We start from the raw sequence: 23,001 nt of genomic DNA, 5'->3' as shown, positions 1-23,001 counted from the left end.
CTCTAAATGTTGTCATAAGGTACTTTATCATTGACAACTTTCTTTCCATTAGTCATAACCTGAACAGGTTCTCTTATGTATTTTAAGTGGTTTCCCTTTCCATATTAAATGCACTACTTCATGAATATTCCCGCATATCCCATCATGGGATTTCTACTGGTAGAATCTGAAGTAAACATCCCATTTTCCACATAAAACAGAGACAGATGCTATAAAAAAAGAGTACGGTAAATAGATTAACTTTACTGTCTTATCAAGGGACTAGATTAATTAACAGGTTGACTAATTTTCCAATAATGTCAAAGCAGTATTGAATCTGTTCACGCCTTAATAAGCTAAATTAATGTTTAAGATTTAAATTATTTGCTCTAGATCCCTGAAATAACCTTAAAGAACTTCAGTTCTCATGCTATAACAGGCAATGACAGATGGATGTATAGTCCGATCGGCATTATGCCACCTGGCAAAACTTAGCAGATGCTTCTCTCTTCTTTGCCAATTATGCCCTTTGAAAACAAAACCAGTTATGTTTGAGGTAGATTACAAAGCTTAATCACAATAAAATATTTGCTGAAGGAAAGGAAACACCTTCACCATCTCTCAATATATTTATTATAACTTAGAAAAATGTCAAGAAAAGATAGTGCTTTATGATAATGGTTTAAAACTCATGGCAATCTCGCCTGTCTTTGGGTTAAAATTTATATTGTACGTGATAGCACTAGGGAGGTCTGTCAGACTTTCTGGTTCAAGAGCAAAACTGAAGAAAAAGACAGCTTGTTTGCAGTGCGGATTCCATTTGCAATTGCCCTATAGAAAAAAAGCAAAAAAGCTCATAACTCCAAGTCACTGAGCAGTAAAGACATTTTTCTTAAAAAAGAAAAACAGTTCTAGTTCTAGTCCAAACACACATATCAATATGAACTATTCTTTCACCATTGAATACATCCCAACAGATACTGGTTGGTGGGGTGGCTTAAGGGATAGGACATTCATTGAGGGTGGCGGGTTCGAGACCCACCATGCTTAGGAGCCACAGATTTTTGAGGGGAGGGATAGCTCAGTGGTTTGAGCATTAGCCTGCTAAACCCAAAGTTGTGAGTTCAATCCTTTAGGGGGCCATCTGGGCAAATCTGTCAGGAATAGTACTTGGTCCTGCCATGAGGGCAGGGGACTGGACTTGATGACCTCTCAAGGTCCCTTCCAGTTCTAGGAGATAGGTATATCTTTTAATATTTTAAAGCACTGTTGTCTTCAAGTCATCATTGTCAAGTCCAAGTCAAGTGAAGCCTCTAAAGTCACTTTCGAGTCGAGTCTCAAGTCTTAATTTAAAAAGTGTCAAGTCACTTTTGTACAAGCCATCAATATCGGTGTTTTCAGACAATTTTTTCACCAAGTCAATTTAACAAAATTAGCAACTCTCAAGTCAAGTCTCAAGTCACAAACAATGAACCCGAGTCAAGTCTCAAGTCAAGTCATCTAGGAGACTTAAGTCAGACTCGAGTTCAAGTCATAGGACTCGAGTCAACAACTCTGATTTAAAAGTATTCATTTCCCCAGCTGAAACCTTTTGTCCTGCACAGTGCAATGTGAAAAATAAGAGACTATTTGATCACAGCCCACTTAGAATGGGTTGTAAGATAGGATGATCTTTTCCCTTAAATTGCTTTGCTTTTACAAAATTAGGTAGAACAAAATTAACTTAACTTCAAACTCAGATAGGTTGAGCTGTGAATTTTAGCTCCAGAGCTACAGGAGTGTTTGGATTTTGTTCAGACCTCTCTGTTTCAAACTACTTTTTTCACATTTAAATAGACAATTCTACTGGCATAGTTCTTACATAGTATTATAATTAAGTGAGGTGAGCACCTAAATCCAATAAAAAGGGGCACCAAGTAAGAGATAAATGAGACTGTGCATCCAGCAGCAGTGGATTTTTCACTATTGTAATTTTATAAACACTTTCCTTCCTCTCAAAGAAAACTAGTTAAATGAAATTAAGAAAAAACCTTTTCATCTGAAATCTGCAGAAGTCCTGTGCTGACTGAGATATCCTCAGTCAGATGATATTCCATCCACAGAACTGCTCCATGGCTCTTCCCAGTCCTGGAAAGAAACAGGTAAATAAGTCTTTTCTGATAACTTTATACCTTTACTTAAAACAATGACTCTATTTTTTGTGAACATGACATTTGTGTTGTATGGTATTCACCCAATCAGTTGAGTAGCTGAATAGCTCAGTCATGGATGGCCAATTGTTGACCTGTAAATTGCTGATCAACTGTATACTCAATTGCTGACCTGTAAATCTGACAAAATGCAGAGAAACTATATTGGAGCTGGCCATGACTCTCTCACTCTCTCTCTGTGTGTGGGGTATTATCTCACAATACGTTGCATATATTATTTAAGTAAAGGTAAACTAGGCACTTATAAGTATTGATAAATATAGCAAAGAATGTAGTTTGGAAGATAAACTATGTGCTGGTTCAGAAAGAACTGACCAACCAGAGACTAGATGGTTATATTTGGAAAGGGGAAGTAAATCTCAAGATCTTGAGCTGAGCATGCGTCTACATAGCAGGGCTTAACTCAAAATAAGCTATGCAAATTGAGCCACATCAATTATGCGTAGCTTATTTTGAAATAGCTTATTTTGAACTTGGGAGCATCTACACAGCACTTACTTCCAAAAACAGCACTCTTCCTCCGACTTCCCTTACTCCTCATACAATGAAGGTTACAAAAGTTGGAGTAAGAAGTCCTCCAGCTTGACAGTATTTCGACATTATTTCAAAATAACTGCCTGCTGTGTAGACACGGACTAATGTTGCTGTGTGGATGTTCCCTGATTAAATTAGTTCAATCAAACTGTTAATATTTAACTCGTGATAACATACTTTATACCTGTTTGCTCATATCCTCCTTAATAAAAAGTGCTATTTTAAAAATACAATTCCCTTTCCTAAAAAACAATGTACCTATAATTTGTTCTAATCTCTTTTACTTTGTGACACAATTGACAGATCACTACCCACAGAGGTAGGTTAAAAAAGGCAGCAAGAGATTACAGTGAGGCCTAATTCTGAGGTTTTGTATCTTTTGCAACTTCAGGTAACACCTTTAATACTATTTACACATAGAGAGTTAACTGTAATAATAAAGTACTTGAGTGAAAGCAAAAGAAGAACTCATTTTTATAGTAATTCTCACCTTAACAGATTTACAGAGCCATCTGTGCTGAGAATTTGTTGTGGTACAGTCAGTCTGAAGTCAAATGTCATAACCTCTTGGGGGTCAGACAGTGATTTGCAAGGATATTCCCACAATGGGTGAGGCTCTGCCTCCTTAGACTCCCTAAAATTCAGAGAATTCTGAAGAAAGAGAAAAAGGCTGGTAAAGACAATCAAGTTTGCTTTTGACATGTATACTCCTTATATAATGTGTATGCCTTGTGTGCCTCCTAGCTAGACTGCAACAATATATACAAACATGAAGACTTCAGTACTTAGAAGATTCCAGCTAGCATACAGAATACTGCACAAGTCTCTTTAGCAACACAGGCTACTGTGAACACATCAAACCTGTTCTTCCTCTTCTACACTTCCTTCCCATAGAATATCAAATTAAGTTCATGTGTGTCCCTATCTTTAAGACTCTCAATGGCTTGGGTCAGGATGTCTAAAGGTCCAGCATGAAAACTGTAGTTAATAACTCTGGTTCTCAAGCACAGTGGAACTTCCTATCACAAGTTTATTTGATATAGGAAACAGCTTTCTGAGCTTTTTTGGAGCCCAGTCTGAGGTTGTGGAACCAGCTCCTATCACAAATCTCACCACTTTCAGTCCCAAAAACAAGGTATGCTTCTTAGACTCAGCATTCTCTACCAGATACATTATTCAGCAGCATTTTCACAAAAAAATTTAAATGTACCATTCTAAGACTCCATGGCAAACAAAATTCTCCTCTGGGAAGAGGATAAGAGAAAGAATGACCCACATATTAATTACCCCTACTTTTGTTTACTGTAAAATCTGTATTAGAAAACCTACCTTCCTACATTTTATAAGGTATTGCCAAGCAATTTATGTTAGAGAAGAAACAGATGACCCAGGAGCGGATGGGGTAAACGGAACTGCTTTATTGCCCACACATGTTGACCTCGGACATTCAACACAACATGCAAGTGGCAACAACCCAGTGCCAATCATACCCTTTTATCTACTTTAGTATTTCAATTCACACATCTATCACTACTTTTCCTAAAACCTTATTTAGTAATGTTAACTCCCATAAAATGAATATTAATAAGTAGGTGATGAATACAATTATACCCCCCATTACTATTTACAGAATTTCTAATTAAATCAACACTTTGTACACTACAAACTTTCTAAATCAGCAGGTGACAGAGATTACAAGAAATTTAACCCTGAACATGTTTTATACAGGGCCAATGAGGATAAGCAAAAGACACAACAAAGAAGAGCAGCTACATGCTTATCTATTTTTCTAGGCTGCAAAAACAAAGGGAAAGAGCATGCTCAAGGGTAATGCCTATTGTGGCTGACCTCTTTTCCACCATCCCAGACCCCTATTCCTTTTTTACATATCCCAACAATTTATACATTCATAAAATCCTGATTGTGATTAAGCAACTACTGGGACCTACACAAACATTCTGATTTAACAGCTACCGTTCTAGAGTGGATGAAATTAACAGATTTATTTGGGCATAAGCTTTTGTGGGAAAAACCATGAAAGCTTATGCATAAATACATGTTAGTCTTTAAAGTGCCATAGGATTCCTTGTTTTTGCGGAAACAGACTAACACAACTACCCCTCTAAGAGCAGTTGAAATGTCTCTAAAACTGGTCATGTTAGAGAGGTCTTTCAGAAATGCTTGAAAATGACAATACCTAATTTTTGCAATAAAGTTGATTAGTCCTCAGGCTTTTCAAGCTCATCTTATTACTGGTAATGGGACATGCCAGTAAAGCCGGTGTCACAGGATTAACCACGACTAGCCAAGTCTCATCACTGGTTCCTGGAAAGTGTTTTAGTCTAAGTAACTGCACTGATTACAAGGGTGTGAGGAAAAGAAGTTAATGAAACTTGCTAGAGATTTGATTTCCAACATAAAATGTAATGAACTGTGTTAATTCAAAATAGGTATTAGTAAATGTATTTTCAAACACAGGCAGTCCCCGGGTTACATGGATCCGACTTACATCGGATCCCTACTTACAAACGGGGTGAGGCAACCCCGCACTAGCTGCTTCCCCCCAGCAGACCAGGGAGACGCGAAGCTAGTGCCTCCCCCCCCAGCAGACCAGGGAGACGCGGAGCAGCTTTTCTCAGCAGACACCACAGCTTGAGAATAAAGGACTAAGGGAAGTGAGGTGTGGGAGAATAAAACTGAGCTCTGGAGAAATGTTTGGCTAGAGTTTCCCCTACAATATGTACCAGTTCCGACTTACATACAAATTCAACTTAAGAACAAACCTACAGTCCCTATCTTGTACGTAACCCGGGGACTGCCTGTACAGTAAAACTCCATTAGTCCGGCACCCAATTGTCCGGCACTCCCAATAGTCTGGCATCAAAATGACAAGCGCTCCCGACGGAACTGGGACGGACTCAGGTCAGCTGCTCTCACATAGGTTACAGCAGGGAGGGGAGATGTTTGCTCTGGGGATGGGGAGGGAGATTGGGTTACGCACGGCGTCCCGGCCAGCTCATTGAAAAACTGGCCACTCAGCAGACGTACCCCAGTGCCTGAAGGGAGATGTACGGGGACCTGAGCATAGGTGGGGAAGGGGGGAATGGGATCGGGTTACAGCAGAGAGGGAGGTGTTTGGCTCCGGGGAAGGGGAGGGGGATTGGCTTATGCACAGCGTCTCAGGCAGCTCACTGAAAAGCCGGCCGCTCAGTGCAGGTGCCCCAGCGCCTGGAGGGAGATGCGCGGCTGTACTGGTGGCTCCGGGGCCCGAGCATAAGGTTGGCGGAGGGGAGGGAGATTGTGTTGGGGGTATGCAGTACCTCCTGATACTCCGGCATATCCGATAATCCGGCACCACCTTGGTTCCAAAGGTGCTGGATTATCGAAAGTCTACTGTACAATGCTTTCTGAATATTTGAAGATAGCAAAACAGCTGTCACATCAAAAGAAATAAAAGACTAAAAATCGACAGGTTTTTTTCCTTCCAGGAATTAATTTATGTCTAACTGTGAATATCACTGGCATCACTTTAGGATGAAACAATGTTACATCACATGCACTGATGTAAAACACAGATTGTTCCCTCAGATATTCCACTAAATTACAGCTACTTTTCCTTGTAAAGTTAAACTGTAAGCTGCAATGTCCCTCTGCATAAAGACTTTAGAACAGTGGTCAACAACCACCAGATTGGGATGTACTGGTAGATCCTGGAGCCTCTGACAGGTGATCGAGACTGTTTTGGCCAGGAGCCTATCAAGTGCTGGCACGTCCGCTGCCTTCTCCCCCACTGTCATATTTCACCTGCCCTCTGCCTTGCAACTGCCTCTGGGAGCCTCCTGCTTGTGGGGCAGGGTGAGAGAGGCATAACAACAATACTGGGTCAGAACAAAGGTCCACCCAGACCAGTATCCTGTCTTCCAACAGTGGCCAATACTAGGTGCCACCACAGGGAATAAACAGAACAGATAACCATCAAGCAATCCCACCCGTCACCCATTCCCAGACTCTGACAGAGGCTAGGGACACCATTCCTGCCCCTCCTGGCTAATAGCCATTGATGAACCTATCCTCCATGAATTTATCTAGCTCTTTTTTAACTCTGTTAGAGTCGTGGTTTCACAACATCCTCCAGCAAGGTGTTCCACGGATTGACTGTGCATTGCATGAAGAAGTACTTCCTTTTGTTTGTTTTAAACCTGCTACCTATTCATTTCATTTGGTGGCCCCTAGTTCTTATGTTATGGAAACAAGCAAATAACATTTCCTTATTTACTTTTCCTCACCACTCATGATTTTTTAGACCTCTATCATAACCCCCCTTAGTCTCCTCTTTTCTAAGCTGAAAAATCCCAGTCTTTTTAAGGCAGAAAAGGGGGTGCTGATGTCACCCTGCACCACCCATATATACTATCTCCACAGAAAGGGGGACATAACAGGCTTTGGGATGGAGGGAGTTTACTGGCAGCTGTTCCTATGTCTGAATGTGCTAGGCATACTTAAAGGGCAATGTGAATTAGGGATCCAAACAGTGAACCAGTTAATTGTTTACCCACTAAGTATTAGCCTTACCGGCATGCTTATCAGATAACTAGTTAACTGGTGTTGGGGGGGCGGGAGGGGAGAGAAAAAGGGGGAATAGCCTCCCTCCCACTGCAACTGGCCAGAGCACCCCATGGTACGGCAGGATCCCAGCCGGCCAGAGCAGCCCCCCTGTCCATGGTCGACTGTCTGGATCCCAGTTAAACAATTAAAATTATGTTGTTTAACCGGTTAACTTTTTAAAGGGGTATTTACATCCCTAATGCAAATCTCTGTCACTCTCACAGACTGTGTGTATCTGTCACCCACACACACACATTCTATCTTTCATACTCATCTCCCAACCCAACACACACTTGTGCTGCTGCTACTTCTTTCCGAGTGTGGTATTTCAGGTTTTTGACTGGTCTGTGCACGTCATCATTTGCATTTCCCTCTTATGCTTAAATTTAATTCAGTGAATTCTAAAATGCCTATCTTGTCATCTACAGGAGTAATTCATCCTTAGAGTCATTTTTTAAAATGTATACTACAGGTAGGTGTTTGGTTTCTGCTGGTGATACACATCTGCACAGCACCTCCATATTGGTGCACGTATCAAAATTCATTCCAATTTTTTCCATCTCTGGGTGGAACACTGGCCGGGAGCCTCCTGGAACTGGCCTCAATCTAGAGACTCCTGTAGCCAAACAGGGAGATCGGCTGCTAACAGTCCGGCAGCACAGTAGGGCTAAAGGAGGCTCTTCCCAACCCTGTCCCTGTATCATTCCTGGAAGCTTCTGAAGCATCCTGGAACCTCTGGGGGAGGAAGGACAGAAGGACCCAAATGCTGCTCTTGTCTGCAGGCACCACTCCCACAGCTCCCATTGATTGAAACTGGGAACAACGGTCAGTGGACGGAGTGGGGGTGGTGCTTTCGGACAGGGAGGAGGGCAGCATGTGAAACCCACCTGCCCTTCTCCCCAGAGCTGCTGCTGGACATGCCAGCTGCTTTGTGGAGTGGTGCAAGGCTAGGGCAGGGGTAAGCCTGTCTTAGCCATACTGCCCCATCTCATGAGGCACCTGGGCAGTAAGCGGTGCCCAGCCAGAGCTCTCAGCCTGATCCCCTACACAGCCCTGCATCTGTCACGCACCCAAACTCCTTCCCACTACCTGCAACTTAAATCTCGTCCTGCACCCTAACCCTCTGCCCCAGGCTCAGCCTGGAGCCCCTCCCACATGCCAGACCCCTGACCCAAGAACAGAGCCTGCGCCTCCTACATCCCATGCAAACGAGTGAGGATGGGCGAGGGAGGAGGAATGGGTTGAGCAGGGAAGGCCTCAGAGAAGGGGTGGGGAAGAAGGCAGAGCAAGGCACTTGGGCTTGAGGTAGATCCTGGATTGCCCTTATTTTGAAAAAGTGATCTTGTGCTTAAAAGGGTTGGAGAAAGCTGCTTTACGTGATCCTTCTCTTACCTTAATCATGTCATCCATAATGTGAACATCAAACCCTTCACAGATACCACATGGGCTTCGAATTCTCCACAAGTCCTAAGGAGGCAAAGTGAATATTCCTTTTAGGGAAGAATTTGAATTGTGAACCACTGTCTTAATTATATACTGCAGACAGCTGAAAAGGGCAGGAAGAGTATTTTAAAAGTGTTTTCAGGCCAGCTGAATCAGGAGATTAATAGTGGGTCATATCATCTTCAATCTTTCAGTCACAGGACAGAATACAGATCCAGTTCAGGAAGAACCTAAAGTTTTTACTATTTTACTAAGTTTGCTGGCTTTTTAAAAGAATTGGTGTCAGTTTGGTTTCCAGTGGACAAATAACTAAATCACAAGGCGGTATCCCCTGCTGTTTAGACACAAAGGGCATATAAACTGTTATCATTTCAGAAGTGGATCCTACAGGTTGGAAGGCATGTAAATAGTTCAGGATGGAAACTTTGCATTGCTTCTTCCTATGCTGTTATATCACTTTGGATTAATGCTAATGCAGGTTGAATATCTCTAGTTGGGCAATCCTCAGAACCCAACCAGTACCAAAGATAAGGGTACTTATCTTGAGCAGTAACTGAGGTTCTTCAAGATGGTTGTCCCTGTGGGTGCTCCATTTTAGATGTCTTGGTGCTTTATGCTTGTAGCTGGATATTTCTAGCAGCAGTATCCTGCAGGCACCAAACCTACAGAAACTGCTCCAAGTGGTTAACCGGCATGCACCACCAACTGTCCCTCTGCTCCTTCCCTACCCTGGAGAAACTGAGTACAACTCTGAAGCAGAGGGGAGGGGGAACAGAGGGGAGGGGAGCACCCATAGGAACAACCATCTTGAAGAACCTCACTTACTGCACAAGATTATTATTATTATTCTCCTTCTCCTTGTGTCCCTGTGGGTTCTCCACTTTAGGTGACTATGGAGCAGTTCCCCTCAAAGGAAGGAGGGACCAGACAACTCTGCCTCAAGCTTTCTCCTGTACTCTTCTTCCTGGCCAGGACATTGCAGATCATCTTTGTGATTTATACACAACCATTATGAAGTATTTTCCAACCATAAATGACAACAATAACTGGATTTCAAATCCATTAAGTATAACGGGAAAGCCAGTCAGCTTTTCTATGCAAGATGATGAAAACCTAATCAAAATCACTTCAGATGGCCAATGAATACAAAAATTTAAAGAAGTTTATCTGATTACGTTTTGGGGCAACTTATGTCAAGAATATTCAGCTTTATCAAGATGTGCAATTCATCAGTTGTTAACATTCACCAGCACATACTTGTGAAATTATGCAGCAACAAAAACAAAATACAGAAATCAACTGTATGCAGCGCCAGATATGCAAATCCAACTTTTTAGTATTAAACTTTTTAGTATTAAATATCCCGGCCTTTATTTGCATGTTCCTGGACACCACCATTTTTAAATGCCCCGTAGTTTGAACTACCTGCCCGCGGCTACACGCGGCACGGACTAGGTAGTTCGAATTAAAGCTCCTAATTTGAACTACCGTTAAACCTCCTTGCAGGAAGAACAATGGTAATTCGAATTAGGAGCTTTAATTCGAACTACCTAGTTCGTGCCGTGTGTAGCCGCGGGCAGGTAATTTGAACTACAGTGCATTTAAAAATGGCAGCACCCGGGAACATGCAAATAAAGGCCGGGATATTTAAATCCCGGGCTTCATTTGCAAATTCGAATGCCTACATTAGTCACCCTAGTTCGAACTAGGGTGGCAGTGTAGACATACCCTAAGAGACTTTTGAAGGGAATGTTTGTAGGGTATGTAACAAGTGTGTTGCCACCTCTGAAGGCGCTACACATGTAGTCTAGCATGTCTGAACTATGTAAATTGTAGCTGTCATATCTGAGCAACTGAAGGCATTCTCTGGTTGAAACGTGGGGGTTGCCTGTATTTCTAGACAATCAAAATGGGCCCTTATAAATTCCAGTTGTTGTGCAGATGTCAGGTGCAGATGTCAGATGTGATTTATCTGGTGCCCCAGTGCAATGAGTACATTTACTATGTGTACGGTGGTCCATATTGCCTATTTAGATGAGGCATATATAAAGCAATCATGCAAATCGGGGAAAATCATAATCTCCATCTTGCAGAGGTGAGGAGCAGCCACTGCCAGAACTTTTGAGAATTCTCTCGGTGCCATGGCTAGTCCAAAGGGTAGCAAGTGGGATTGATAATGTTAATTGCCCAGAGTGAATTAAAGGACCGTCCTGTGTTATGAGTGGATTGTAATGGGGAAGTATGTATCTTGAAGGTCAAGGGACAAGAGCCAATCTCTCTTCTGTAATGTCAGAACTATTGTCACCAAAGTCACCAATTTGGAGTGGTGTTTTTGTATGAATGTGTTGAGCTGGCTTAAGTCCAAAATAGGCCTCTATTCTTCGCTCCTTTTTCGTGTGAGAAAGTAGTGGGAATAGAATCCTGTTCCTGTGACAAAATGGCTTTTATGTCTCTTAAGTGCTGTAGATGAGTTATTTCCAATAGGAACTATATAATATAAGAAGATCTCGTGGGAGGGATCCTTGAAGAGGAATGAGGCAGCTGGGTGAGTAGGAGTTGAAATAAATGGGATAGAATAACCTATGAGACAATTTCCAGCACTCACTTGTCTGAAGTGATGTTATGCCAGACAGGGTAACATGGTAACAAGCAACCTCTGAAGAGGCTGGCTGGCATTCTGGAGAAGGGAAGGGTGTCAAAACCATGGACTAATATCTCAAAACGACTGCTGTGACGTAGTAGGCTGGGATGCTGCAGGCTGATCTGGTGTCTGTCTGTTGGTGTCTTGGTTATTTCTGGCTATGCCATTGATCATACGCACATTGAGGCTATATACATGATACCAGATGAAAAAGTTGTGTATAGAAGTGGCCCTGTTTTCTCTTAGATCATATGACGTTTTTAGAGTTGCACGGGAATCTCTAGTATGAAATGAGGCGCTGGTGCTCTCTGTGTCTAGTTTCTTTCCTTCAAATGGCAAATCCTCAACCGTATTTTGTATTTCTTTAGGAAATCCTGAGAGGTGGATCCAGGAAGTGCGGCGCGTGACTACAGATGCGGCCAATGATCGGGCTGCTATGTCCGCAGAGTCGAGAGGCTTGTATGCTGTCTTGGCTATAAGGGAGCCCCTTAGTGATTTTGGCTTTGTATTAATCTCACACATCATTTGGCAATTTACTATATTTTAAAGAGTTTGTAGATTTGTTTGTACAAAACAAGTCATACTACCTCAGATACCAAAGTTTGCATAAACAATTCTGCCACTTAAATTAGCTTCATGTATTACTTTTTACACCTGAATATGCTGGGGTGAAAGGTTTAAATAATTATTTTTGGTTTTCAACAGAAAAATGTCATGACTATTATGATTAGGGTTCATAAAAAATATTTGCTAACAAAATTAAAATCAAGTCACCTATTCAACTATCATTTTAGTGCAAAGAAAATGTTTACTGTTACAAATCACACAATTATTCAAATTAGTTACAGAAAGAATAATGGAAGCTTTACAATTTTCTAATTAAAATTTACTATGTATGGTAAGTATTCAATAAAATGAATAATGTTTGAAGTTGAAATCCTACACATTTAAAACTATTCTTTACTTCCCTTTTGCAAGTACATTAATAAAAAAATTATATTACATATATTTAATTTCTTGAACTTTCCTATAAATGTAAGCTACACAAAATGACTTTGCCCGGTCACCTGCTAGTTGTTCAATAAAGAATCTTATTTTAATCAAACATGTTCTATGTATATTTTGGCAAGAGTGCAGAGTAGTTGGCAATGCGGAATTGTAAGAAGCCAAAGAGTAAGATTTCCAGTGAAAGATGTATAGTCTAGTCCAGTCCTTAACATATGGGGATAGCTTTGTATTGGGACTGTTTACCCAGTTGATGTACTGCCTCCACTACTAGGGAGTTAGGAGTTGGGTGTGTGAAGAGGAACTCCACTCCTTTGACCAGGACATAATACGTCTTATTCATGCACCTGGAGGATGGTAGAATAGTGGTCAGCGTCTGCCATATTATCTTTACCAGGTCCACAATGGCAGAGTTAATTAGCAGGGCAATTATGGCTGACAAGGATGCCTGCAGTATGTCTGTCAGTTTATGTTGAGTCTCTGGTAGTTCTACCAGAGAAAGTCTGCCACTCTCTTGAATAGATCCTGAAAGGACTTAACACTGTCACCTGTGGTGGGTGGTAGAGGCATGATTTTCTCATCTAGAGAGGATGATGAAATGGGCATGGGTAGCAGATAGTCGGTCATCTTCTGCAGCCTCTTTGAGTTCCTCCGATTCATCCTACTGAAATTCGATCAGCAATGGAGTTTAGATGAAGCAGTTGCCAATGAAACTATTGCCAGGTGTTCCCCGCTACCAGTATTGGTTGTTGTGAGTGTGTTTGTTTAGGAGAGGAATGAAAAGGATAATGAAGAGTCACTTCCTTCCCTGCCTCTTTATCATAGGAGAATGGTAATGTGGAACTCATTGGACTGGCTTTTCGATGCAGCCCTGGATGGATGAAAGTGCCACTAATACCAAACTGTGGTGTTCCCGGTACTAAAGAAAGAACTGGGTTCACATGAGCAGTAAGTGGTTGTGGTACCGTGCAGCTTGGTGCCATGGTCTGTATCGGGACGGTCACCACAGGTGCTGGGAGCAGGCAGGGCTGCATGTGCATGGCAGATGATGCCACTAAAATGGACAATGTTGCAGCTTTCTTCAGTACTATGAGTGCTGAGCAATGTTTTAGTCTTAGTTCATGCACTCGAACTAGGGTCTTGCTGTGTTGGTGCCTTGGCCCCTTGGGATGTTTTGGTACCACAAAGTCTGAGGTGATCAGTGCCTTAGCGCAAGGTTAATTTTTTTTAGCGGTGACTGTTTCTTTTTTGACTGGTATCTCTGAGGCAATTACTGCAGCCTATATTTGGTCGCCTTTCTGGGAGTGGGGTGAAATGATCCGTGGTCTGAAACTGCTACTGGGGATTGCTGGTGAGGGGATCCTAGACTCTGGGTCTAAGGATGAACTGAGTGATTTCTCTGCTTTAGTTGGAAGTCTCTGACTTTGAGAAACCTATCAGAGAGCTTTTTGTAGTGCGGGCATTTCCGTATGATGTGTGTTTCTCCAAAATGGCAAATGCATTGTGCATGGCCTTCTAATATGGGGACTGATAGCCTACAAATGAGGAAATCTGAGGGAACACACCATTTTGAAGGTTTCCCATCCCAGGCTGTGGAGGCCCACTGGGGGTGGGAATAGAATAGAATATGAAAGATTAATTGCTTAACTGGGATCCTGCAGGCCCAGCCTGATCCAAGCAACCCCCAACCACCTCTAACTCAGCCTAGCCCAGCCAGAGCAGTCTGTGGCATGGGAGTCTCAGCTGATCCAGCCCAGCCGGGACCACCTGTAGGATCCCAGTTAACTGGTTAAACAGGATTTCACATCCTTAGTCTGCATTATGAACATGTATTAATATTCCCCTGGTTATTTGAACACCACCACCCACTGAAGCCATGACATTATATCAGTTGCTTTTTTACTTATTACAGTCACATTTTCTTTCAGCAGCCACCAAAACCTGATGTCAATAGTCCTTTCAAGTTGGGGCTCAGTTTCTTTCTTCCTCAGCTTACTTTTCCCTCAAGGTATAGTTCTTACCTTGAGGGTTAAGAATTCTAAAACAATTATCATTGTTGGCTCAGACAAATACTAGGTAACAAGTCAGATAAAAATCTTTAAGACTGGTCTTCAGTGGCATAGTAGATGCAGAGATAACTGCCACTAAAATAATCTAACAGAATGTTCTGGGAACATGATGTCAGTGTTCCAGATCAGTTGCTTCTGTACCGCATTCTTTTTCAAATTGAACTGATCTAAAGAACAAATGCCAAAGTTTCATTATATCCCTAACTATAGTCCATTTTTTTGTACTGAAATGCTTCTGAACCTTTAAACAGAACATAAATTAGGCACACGGTGCTTTGATGAAAAATGTGTGCTCAGACAAGCCATTACAGATGTGTTCAGCATGATTAGCCTTGATCCTACACATCAGATCTATTACTTCAAAGAGGAGCATTACTTCAGAAACATTGCAAACTGTTCTGTATTCTCAGAGCAGCTTAGACAAGAAGAATAGTAAGGATGTAGGAACAAAGAGCAAGCAATAAACACGCTGATCATCAAGACAAAGCTGAACAGTTATTTTAGTGGTCCACGTTATCAGATACAACTCTGAAAGCATGAAGACTTCTCTACGAAATATGAATGTTTGTTTAGCAGAACAAGAAGTTGCAAAGTCTTTGCTGGATTCATGAAGAACTATTACTATTTCTTCTGATGCAGTGGGTCTGAGGAAGTGGGTCTTTGCTCATGAAAGCTTTTGCTCCAATAAATCTGTTAGTCTATAAAGTGCCACAGGATTTCTTGTTGTTCATTACAACTTATTAAAACAGACAGCCTATGGCACCAGCTGAGGATTTGCCTCATATTTCTTCAAAAAGAGGAAGGTGTGTGTGTGTGGGGAGGGGGGGGGGGGGGGGAGGAAATATGTAAAGCTCTGAACTGCAAATATTTTTGATGTGTTATTACTAGCCTCTCCCTTTCTTATGGCAGTATTCTATCACTCAGAATTATTTCCTATGGAGGATTTTACTAGCGATAGTGTTCTCAGAATTTTCCTTCAGCAACAGTTACTGGCAGCCAGCATCTCTTATTGTTGCTAATGAGTCAGTGAACAGATAGTATTTCAGTTCAACTGTCATCTATTTAAAAGAACATTGTGCTGATCTTTAGTGGATGAGCAGATTCACCAGTTTCAGAAAGAATCATTTTATTCCCATTTATTGCTATGAAGAGTTATCTCTGCTCATACAAAGTCTTGTTCACAGAAATTCTACTTAACACAGAAGGTTACAGTAATGCAATGAATCACACAGAGAGTGTTCTAAACCATGCTGAATGGATCAAAACCAAGGGTAATTAAAAAGAGTCTAAAACCATCCTTCTATCCAATAACCTTTAGATCAAAAAGTGGAACAAATAATTTAGTAAAAACAACCAGAAGTCCTGTGGGACCTTGAAGACTAACAAATTTATTTGCAAACTGTACGCCACAGAGTAATGTAACACATCGTTGCAAGTGCAGATATGTCTGCCAAACCACAGCTTCCACTTCATGTATCTGACGAAGTGAGTACCAGCCCATGGAATCTTATGCCAAAATAAACGTGTTAAGTCTTTAAAGTGTCACATTGTTTTCACTGATATTAACTAATATGGCTACCCTTCTGAAAATAATTTAGTGCAATTCTCCAGAATGGTGGTGAATTTCTGTCCTTTTATGACATTTGTTTTCTGGTCTTTAGATGGCTCTGGATCGTCTAAGATTATCCAACAGTACCGAGTATTAAGGAATGTATGCTTAACTTTGCAGTTAAAGAAAAGGTTATAACTCATCTTATATATGAAAACTGATCAAAGAAAGGTCTACAGAATAAATGGTTTCTGCTAATTACTTATTCATATTGCAGTGGGCGAGTAAGAGTGTCTAGCACCATTTCTAAATTCCATGATGGTGGTGATAGCCTGTGTGGTGGGTATAGATTAGAAAACTTTTTATGCATCTCTTTGTGATGGGATGGGCAAAGACTGACCATCCCTCTACTCACTGGTGAAAGGTAGTGTTGGCTGAGAGATGTACCTGTAAGGAAGACAGAGATACATCAGTGTTCTTGAGAGACAATATGTAGTCCAAGATTTCATGTAATGGTGCAGTGTCTGAATCTAGATTTTTGCCAGTGCACCAGAAAAGGGTATCTATGCCATTTCTGGAGATAGGTGGTCTGGGTAGATTGTTTTCTGCTATGCAAAAGAACTTCACTTGGTAAGAGCATTGTTCTCCTGGTAGAACCAGCAATGAACCTTGCTGTGAGGCACAGGAGCTGTGGCTGAGAATGGAGTATCAGGAGATCGTGCTGAATCGGAAGAAGGTAAGAAGGCAGAGGAGAAATCAGATACAGATAAGGGAACCATATCTGATGCGCCAAAATGGTAGTACGAGAATAACTGTCGCTTTGCCTCTGGTGATCTTCTCAAGCACCTTGGGAATGAGTGGGATAGGAGGGAATGTATATACAAGTGGGCCCTTTCAATTGAGAAGAAAAGTGTCCCCTACAGACCCTGGTCCGATACCAGCTCTTGAGCAGTAAATGGTGACACTTCTTGTTTTTGTAGGAAGAAAAGAGGTCTCTTGTCGGAAAACCCCACCATTGGAAAATGGATTGGAGGACCTGAGGATTCCCATTCGTAGTCCGGGGCCAAAATGTCTGCTGAGGGAGTCTGCTGTTGTATCGCTTACCCCAGTAGATATGAAGCTATGAGGGTGATGTTGTTTCATATGCACCAATTCCATAATTGGACCGCTTCTGTGCGTAGAATATGGGATCGGTCACCTCCCTGGAGATTGATCTAAAACACCGCTGACATATTGTTGGTTAATACTCTGACTATCTTTCCCTGAATGTGTGTTACAAAATGTTTGCATGCATTGAATACAGCTCTGAGTTCTAATAAATTGAGGTGTAAAGATGTCTTTTGTGTGGTTCATCATCCTTATATTGACATGACTTGCATGTGGGCTCCCCATCCAAGCAGGACATGTCGGTAATTATGTGTACAGAAAATTGGACTAGATGAAATGGTACACCTGCTAATAGATTGCTGGGATTGGTCCACCATGTGAGAGATTTTAAAACACAAGGTGGAGGGGACACCAGCGTGTGCAGTTGTCTCATACAATGGGTATAGACCGTTGCAAGCCAATGCTGAAGATATCAAAGGGTATAGTCAATCACATAGATTGTAGGAGCCATGTGAGCTATAAGTTGGAGACAGGTGAGTATGGAGACTGCAGAACTGATGGTAACAGTAGTAGCCAGCTCTTGGATTGCTTGGAATCGCTGCCTGGGGAGGTATGCCTTTGCAGACACTGTATCTAGGTGGACACCTATGAATTCTAGAGCTTGTGTAAGTTGCAGCGTTGACTTCTGTGTGTTGAATAGAAGGCCCAAGAGAGTGAATGTTTGCTTGTTTGTTTGTGGTCACCATGTGATGTGTGTCTACTTCCGATGGGCTTTTCACTAAGCAATCATCAAAGTACGGAAAAATGATCACGGCTTGTTAGTGAAGGTAAGCCATGACAACAGCCAACATTTTTGAAAATACTCTGGGTGCCGAGGAAAGGCCAAATGGTAGTACCTGGTATTGATAATGATCTGTGCACCCACCACGAAACGTAGGAACCATCTGTGTGAAGGGTAAATAGTTATGTGAAAATAGGCATCCTACAGGTTGAGGCCTGCAAACCAATCTCCATTCTCTAATCATGGGATTATTGATGCTAGGGTAACCATTTTGAATTGTTGCTTTCATAGATATCAATTCAATCTGCAGAGGTCTAAAATAGGCCTCTATCCTCCCTTTTTCTTGTTGTTGTAAGAAAGTAATGGGAGTAAAACTCCCTCCCTCTGAAGCCGTTGAGTACTATTTCCTCTGTTCTTAGACCGAGCAGTCGCTGTACCTCCTGCTTTACTAGGTCTTCATGAGAGGGGTCCCTGAAGAGGGACAGGGAGGTGGGAGCAAGTGTAGTAAAGAGGATAGTACACCCTGATGTTATTATTTTGAGGACCCAACGGTCCATTGTGATGGCAGCCCAGCGATGATGGAATGGCCTTAAATGTCTGTGTTTTCAGCAAATAATTTTTGCTTGTCGAAAGGAAGATCTTGAATCTTTGATTGTAACTCATGAGGAACCCCTGCAGATTGCAGTCAGGAGGCTCTTTTCATAACTACTGATGTTGCAGTAGCTCTGTGCTTTTCAGAGGGCCATCCTGGAGGAAGCATAGCCCTCCTGAACTATGGACTTTAATATGGATCTTGGAGTCTAGTAAGTGCTCTAGGAGGGATGTTAGCTTGGTGTAGTTATCAAAGTTATGATTGGAGAGCAATGCTGCATAGTTGCTTATACTCAGGAATAAGGTGGAGGAAGAATAGTTTCCTTCCAAACAGATCCATGCACTTATTATCTTTGTCCGCCATGTTCTTGTATTGAGGGAGTTTGGACCTATGCTGGGCAGGGTCAACAACCAATGAATTTGGTTGAGGGTGGGAGAATAAGAAGTCAGTTCCCTTTGGAGGGACAAAATATCTTTTGTCAGACCTTTCATTAGTTGGTGGTGCTGAAGCTGGAGTCTGCTATATTTCCTCAGCGGCTTCCATAATGGCCTTGTCTATAGGAATTGCAATTTTCCCCCACTGTGATGGTTGAAGATTTTTGAGCAACTTGTGTTGCTTCTCTGGTACTTCCATTAGGGTGCTGTCCTGAGATACAGCCACCCTCTTAAAAAGCTTCTGAAACTGCCTAAGTTCATCAGGAAGGGACTGGTCACCAGGTATGACCATCTCATCAGGGGATGATGACAACTGGTCAGTTGGTGATACGTCTGGTGGGTGTTCTTCCACCTCAACCTCTGAAAGTTGACCCTCTTCTGGTTTGGAATGAGGAGCCACAGAGGAAGCATTGGGTGGTGACATTGTTACTCAGTGACTATAAGAGGGTTGTGGAGAAACTGAGAGTGCATGGGAAGCTGGGTGACTGTGACAGCACGAATAGCCGTAGCCAGAGTGTTGATAAGCATAGCAAACTGAGCCATGCCGAGAGTAATACTGGTAGTGCGTTGGGCTGTGTTGTCTGGAGTAAGACCGCACCAGAAAAATGTAGCAAGATGGATGGCTGATCCTGTAATGCATCTGGTGGAGTACTGGTAGGTGTGGAGAACATGGTGAGTGTGGTGATTCCTTTGAAGGAGGAGGAGGAGAATGATGTAGATACCCTGTCTAAGGGGATGGTGATAAATGGTATCTCAATGCATGGTGTCTAATTTGTTCATGGGGAGAGTGGTTGAGGAGAATATGGAGACGGTGGTGTGGAAGATGGTGCTGGTGAAAAGGTAAATGGTTCCAGGCTTGTTGGTCTCCTTGAAGAGTATTTATAGGGTGCTTTCTTCGGCGCAGGAGGGTTAAACAAGACACATGGTGCTGAAGATGCCTATGATGTTTGTGTCAAGGTCCTCGGTGCCGAGGAGGCTAATATATAAATGATCAGTGCAGAGGTGTGTGGTGCCGAGATCACCAGCACATATGTAGGTGGTGCTGATGTCATCAGTGCCAATGTCATCGGCACGTGCTGTTCCAAAGCAGAAGATTCTGATGTTGTCGGTACCGCAGTAGCTGTTGCTGGCAGTGCCAACTGACGGACCATTATGACTGTTGACAGCCCTGTTTTAGACTTTCGTTGCAATTTTGGGTCCGAGAGCAACTTATGCCTGGGGGCCACCGAGAAAGACATGCTGGGCTTATCACCGACACTTACACATGCTGATGGTAAAGAGCGAGCTGGAGAAGCTCTTTTTCAGCTTAGAGCCAACTGCGGGGAAATGGCTTTCCTTTTCTCCGCCCTCAGAGACTGCAGAGTGGAAACAAAGGGAGAATGTTCCGGCGGCTGAAGCGCCTTGTTGAACAGGAACATTTTTATTCTCATCTCCCTGTCCTTACATGCCCTGACCGTCTGTTTGGCACAATGGACACATTCGCTGAGGCACTTGATTCACTCGGCATGACTGTCTGATGCAGGCATGGCGTCACGGCATGTGGCACACTTCTTAAAACTGGGAGAGCCTGGTGTAGCTAGCTGTAAAACTAAGTGAAGAAAATAAACTTTTTTTTGTTACGAACTATATTAATTACAGCTATAAGAACTGTAATTAACTATAAACTCTAAGAACTATGTACTCTATTCCTGACAGGGTTTGCCCAAGGAGAGAAGGCTCACTCCATTTGTGACCACAGGCGGCGAAGAAGGAACTGGCGGGAGCTGGACTGCGGGAGACATCAAAAGGACGCGAACAGCTCAAGATACGATCTGGCAGATCACTGCTCAAGAAAATTCCAAGCTTTGGCACTGGGACAACTCAACATCTACAGTGGAGCACCCATGGGGACATCACTTGAAGAAGAATCATTTTGACTTCATGGGTTTCATTGTACATGAAAAAATATCGAAGGAATATTTACAGGGTTAGTCGATTACCAAAACAAATTTGCTGCTTAACATATTTTGCTCAAAACCAGACATTTTAGCAATACTAGTCAGATTACATAGAACTGCACTTCATAGATTTTTTCTCAGGCAGTAGAGCTAAACAGCTGTACAAGAAATTTAAGGAGGCTATCCTGGTCTAGGTGTGTTTTTAACTGCCACTGCCAGCAAAGGGAGGTTGTGTGCACTTGTGTGTCATGAAGGGAAGATATAACTCTGAGTCTGGAATATTCTACTATGCACCCTTATTCTTAATGGAAGAAGACACGCTTATCTACTGTTATATTCTGTGTGAGTGCAACACATTAATGGTATGCAATGTTATATTTTATAACACCATATTTGATACAACACACATGAAATAGCTCTCAACAGCTTGTCTTTTCTCAGGATAAGAAACTGTTTATTTAGTGAAGACAAAGGCAGAACTAATTAATAGCTATGGAGAGATTAAAGATCAATCTAAATTATTTATACATACATAAGACCTGCATTTTTAATGAACTACAGATGTCTTGCCTTCATAGCTTTTCTACCCTCATTAAAAGTGACAGGCACATTTGTCTAGAAATGTACAGAGAGGTAAATACACACATATCGTAAAACAGGAACTAATCCCAGGTCTCCCAAGTCCTAGATAAGTGCAAAAACCTGGACCATCTTTCCCTCTGGTCTATTGAAAAGTAAATCTATTAACAACATGATCATGCATCTCCTTTTATTTGTATAGGAGTCATTTCTCTCTGATTTTTTAAATCTACTTTGGTTACAAGAGACATGTATGATTCCTAAAATAGAAATGGGAGAGGAGCTACTACATAAGATAATTTTAAGAAAAGATCCATGATATAAAAAAGTTAAGATTCACTCCTCACTAGAATGTTGCACACTTAATATTAAAAATTACTATAATTTTTGTTGACAAGCTGAAGCTTATCCAGTCTTATAATTGAAAAGTGTCATTTATAGATTAACTTACAATTTTTCAGAACACAGTACTTACTGGCAAAACAAATTTGATATATTTCCAATAGTTTCTCTTCACACTACAGATCAATTTAAAAAATATTACAACTGTTTAACTGTAAAAAAAAAAAAATCCTCCAGTTTCAAAGCAACTAACTATCTTGGTTTCTGCTATGCAGAAGCAATGAAAAAAAAGCAGCATTTCAGATGCTGAATTGTATTAAAAAAGGCAATCTTTCCTCTTGAAGTGCTTTTAATTCTGAAATACAGCTCCTAATGGATGTGTAAAGTATATATATGCCATGCAGACTGCTAAAAACTTAATTCATTCTTCTAATAAAAAAAATTCAATTCAAGATAAGGATTGACTTAAATGACAACACACTACCTTCAATTTGAGATGTCAAATTAATCTAATTTTGCTCTACTGTCCAGAGCAAGACTGGTATGCTGAAAATATGAGGTGCTCAGATATGATAAACCTGAATTATAAAATACTGTTGATGAGAGCCAACTTAGTCAAAATTGAACTATGTAAATATATAAACAACCATCTCACCTTGAATTCCACGATCATCATGTAAAGGGAAGCAGATTGTGGCAGGATGGTGACATTGTTTGTGAGGTGAGTTGCCACAGCTGTCCTAGCATACAGAAAGTAGAGGTTGTGCCATGGTAAAAGGCTTGTAGTGAAAAATGGTTCTCCAATGAGGACTGAGACCTTGACAAAAAGGAAAAGGAAAGTCATTAAAGAAAAAAAGAATAAAGACTCAAATAAGTAAGCAATTTACAGAATACTAACTTTCATACTGCAATGAGCTTTCTTTTTCTGATGCATATTTTCTGTACTGCAGCATAGATAAGTATCTGTTTTCTAGAATCCACTGGCAAACAAAGGTATTTTCCTATAATACTAAGTGTGAGGCAAATTTAATTATGGTTTAGATGTGAAGAGTTCTGATAATCTGCAGTATTTGAATTTACGGATGTAAGCAACCAAAATTTCTAGACAGAGTTCAAGATATTTAACAAAAAATGTTCCATGTAGAGATCATCCACATATTAAAGTTGTTCCACTTTGGCTTTAACTAACCTCCT

The 23,001-nt window shown here is 41.5% G+C and overlaps 1 protein-coding gene across 5 annotated transcripts in view; it reads right to left on the bottom strand.

Moving 5' to 3' along the window:
- Window positions 1-223: 223 nt before the first annotated feature.
- Window positions 224-23,001, bottom strand: part of PRMT7 (protein arginine methyltransferase 7) — a 63,641-nt gene continuing 40,863 nt past the window's right edge. For all 5 annotated transcript variants that reach the window (XM_075940339.1, XM_075940340.1, XM_006117569.4 and 2 more), the window contains 5 exons: window positions 22,463-22,624; window positions 8,721-8,795; window positions 3,214-3,374; window positions 2,010-2,106; window positions 224-810 (listed from right to left, as the gene is read on the bottom strand). In XM_075940339.1, the coding sequence (XP_075796454.1) occupies window positions 649-810; window positions 2,010-2,106; window positions 3,214-3,374; window positions 8,721-8,795; window positions 22,463-22,624 (657 nt within the window). In that variant the 3' untranslated portion in view covers window positions 224-648. The remainder of the gene's footprint in view (window positions 811-2,009; window positions 2,107-3,213; window positions 3,375-8,720; window positions 8,796-22,462; window positions 22,625-23,001) is intronic.

This window comes from Pelodiscus sinensis, chromosome 12 (genome assembly GCF_049634645.1).
Source record: "Pelodiscus sinensis isolate JC-2024 chromosome 12, ASM4963464v1, whole genome shotgun sequence".
NCBI classification, from domain to species: domain Eukaryota; kingdom Metazoa; phylum Chordata; order Testudines; family Trionychidae; genus Pelodiscus; species Pelodiscus sinensis.
This window is presented reverse-complemented; position numbering and strand designations above follow the sequence as displayed.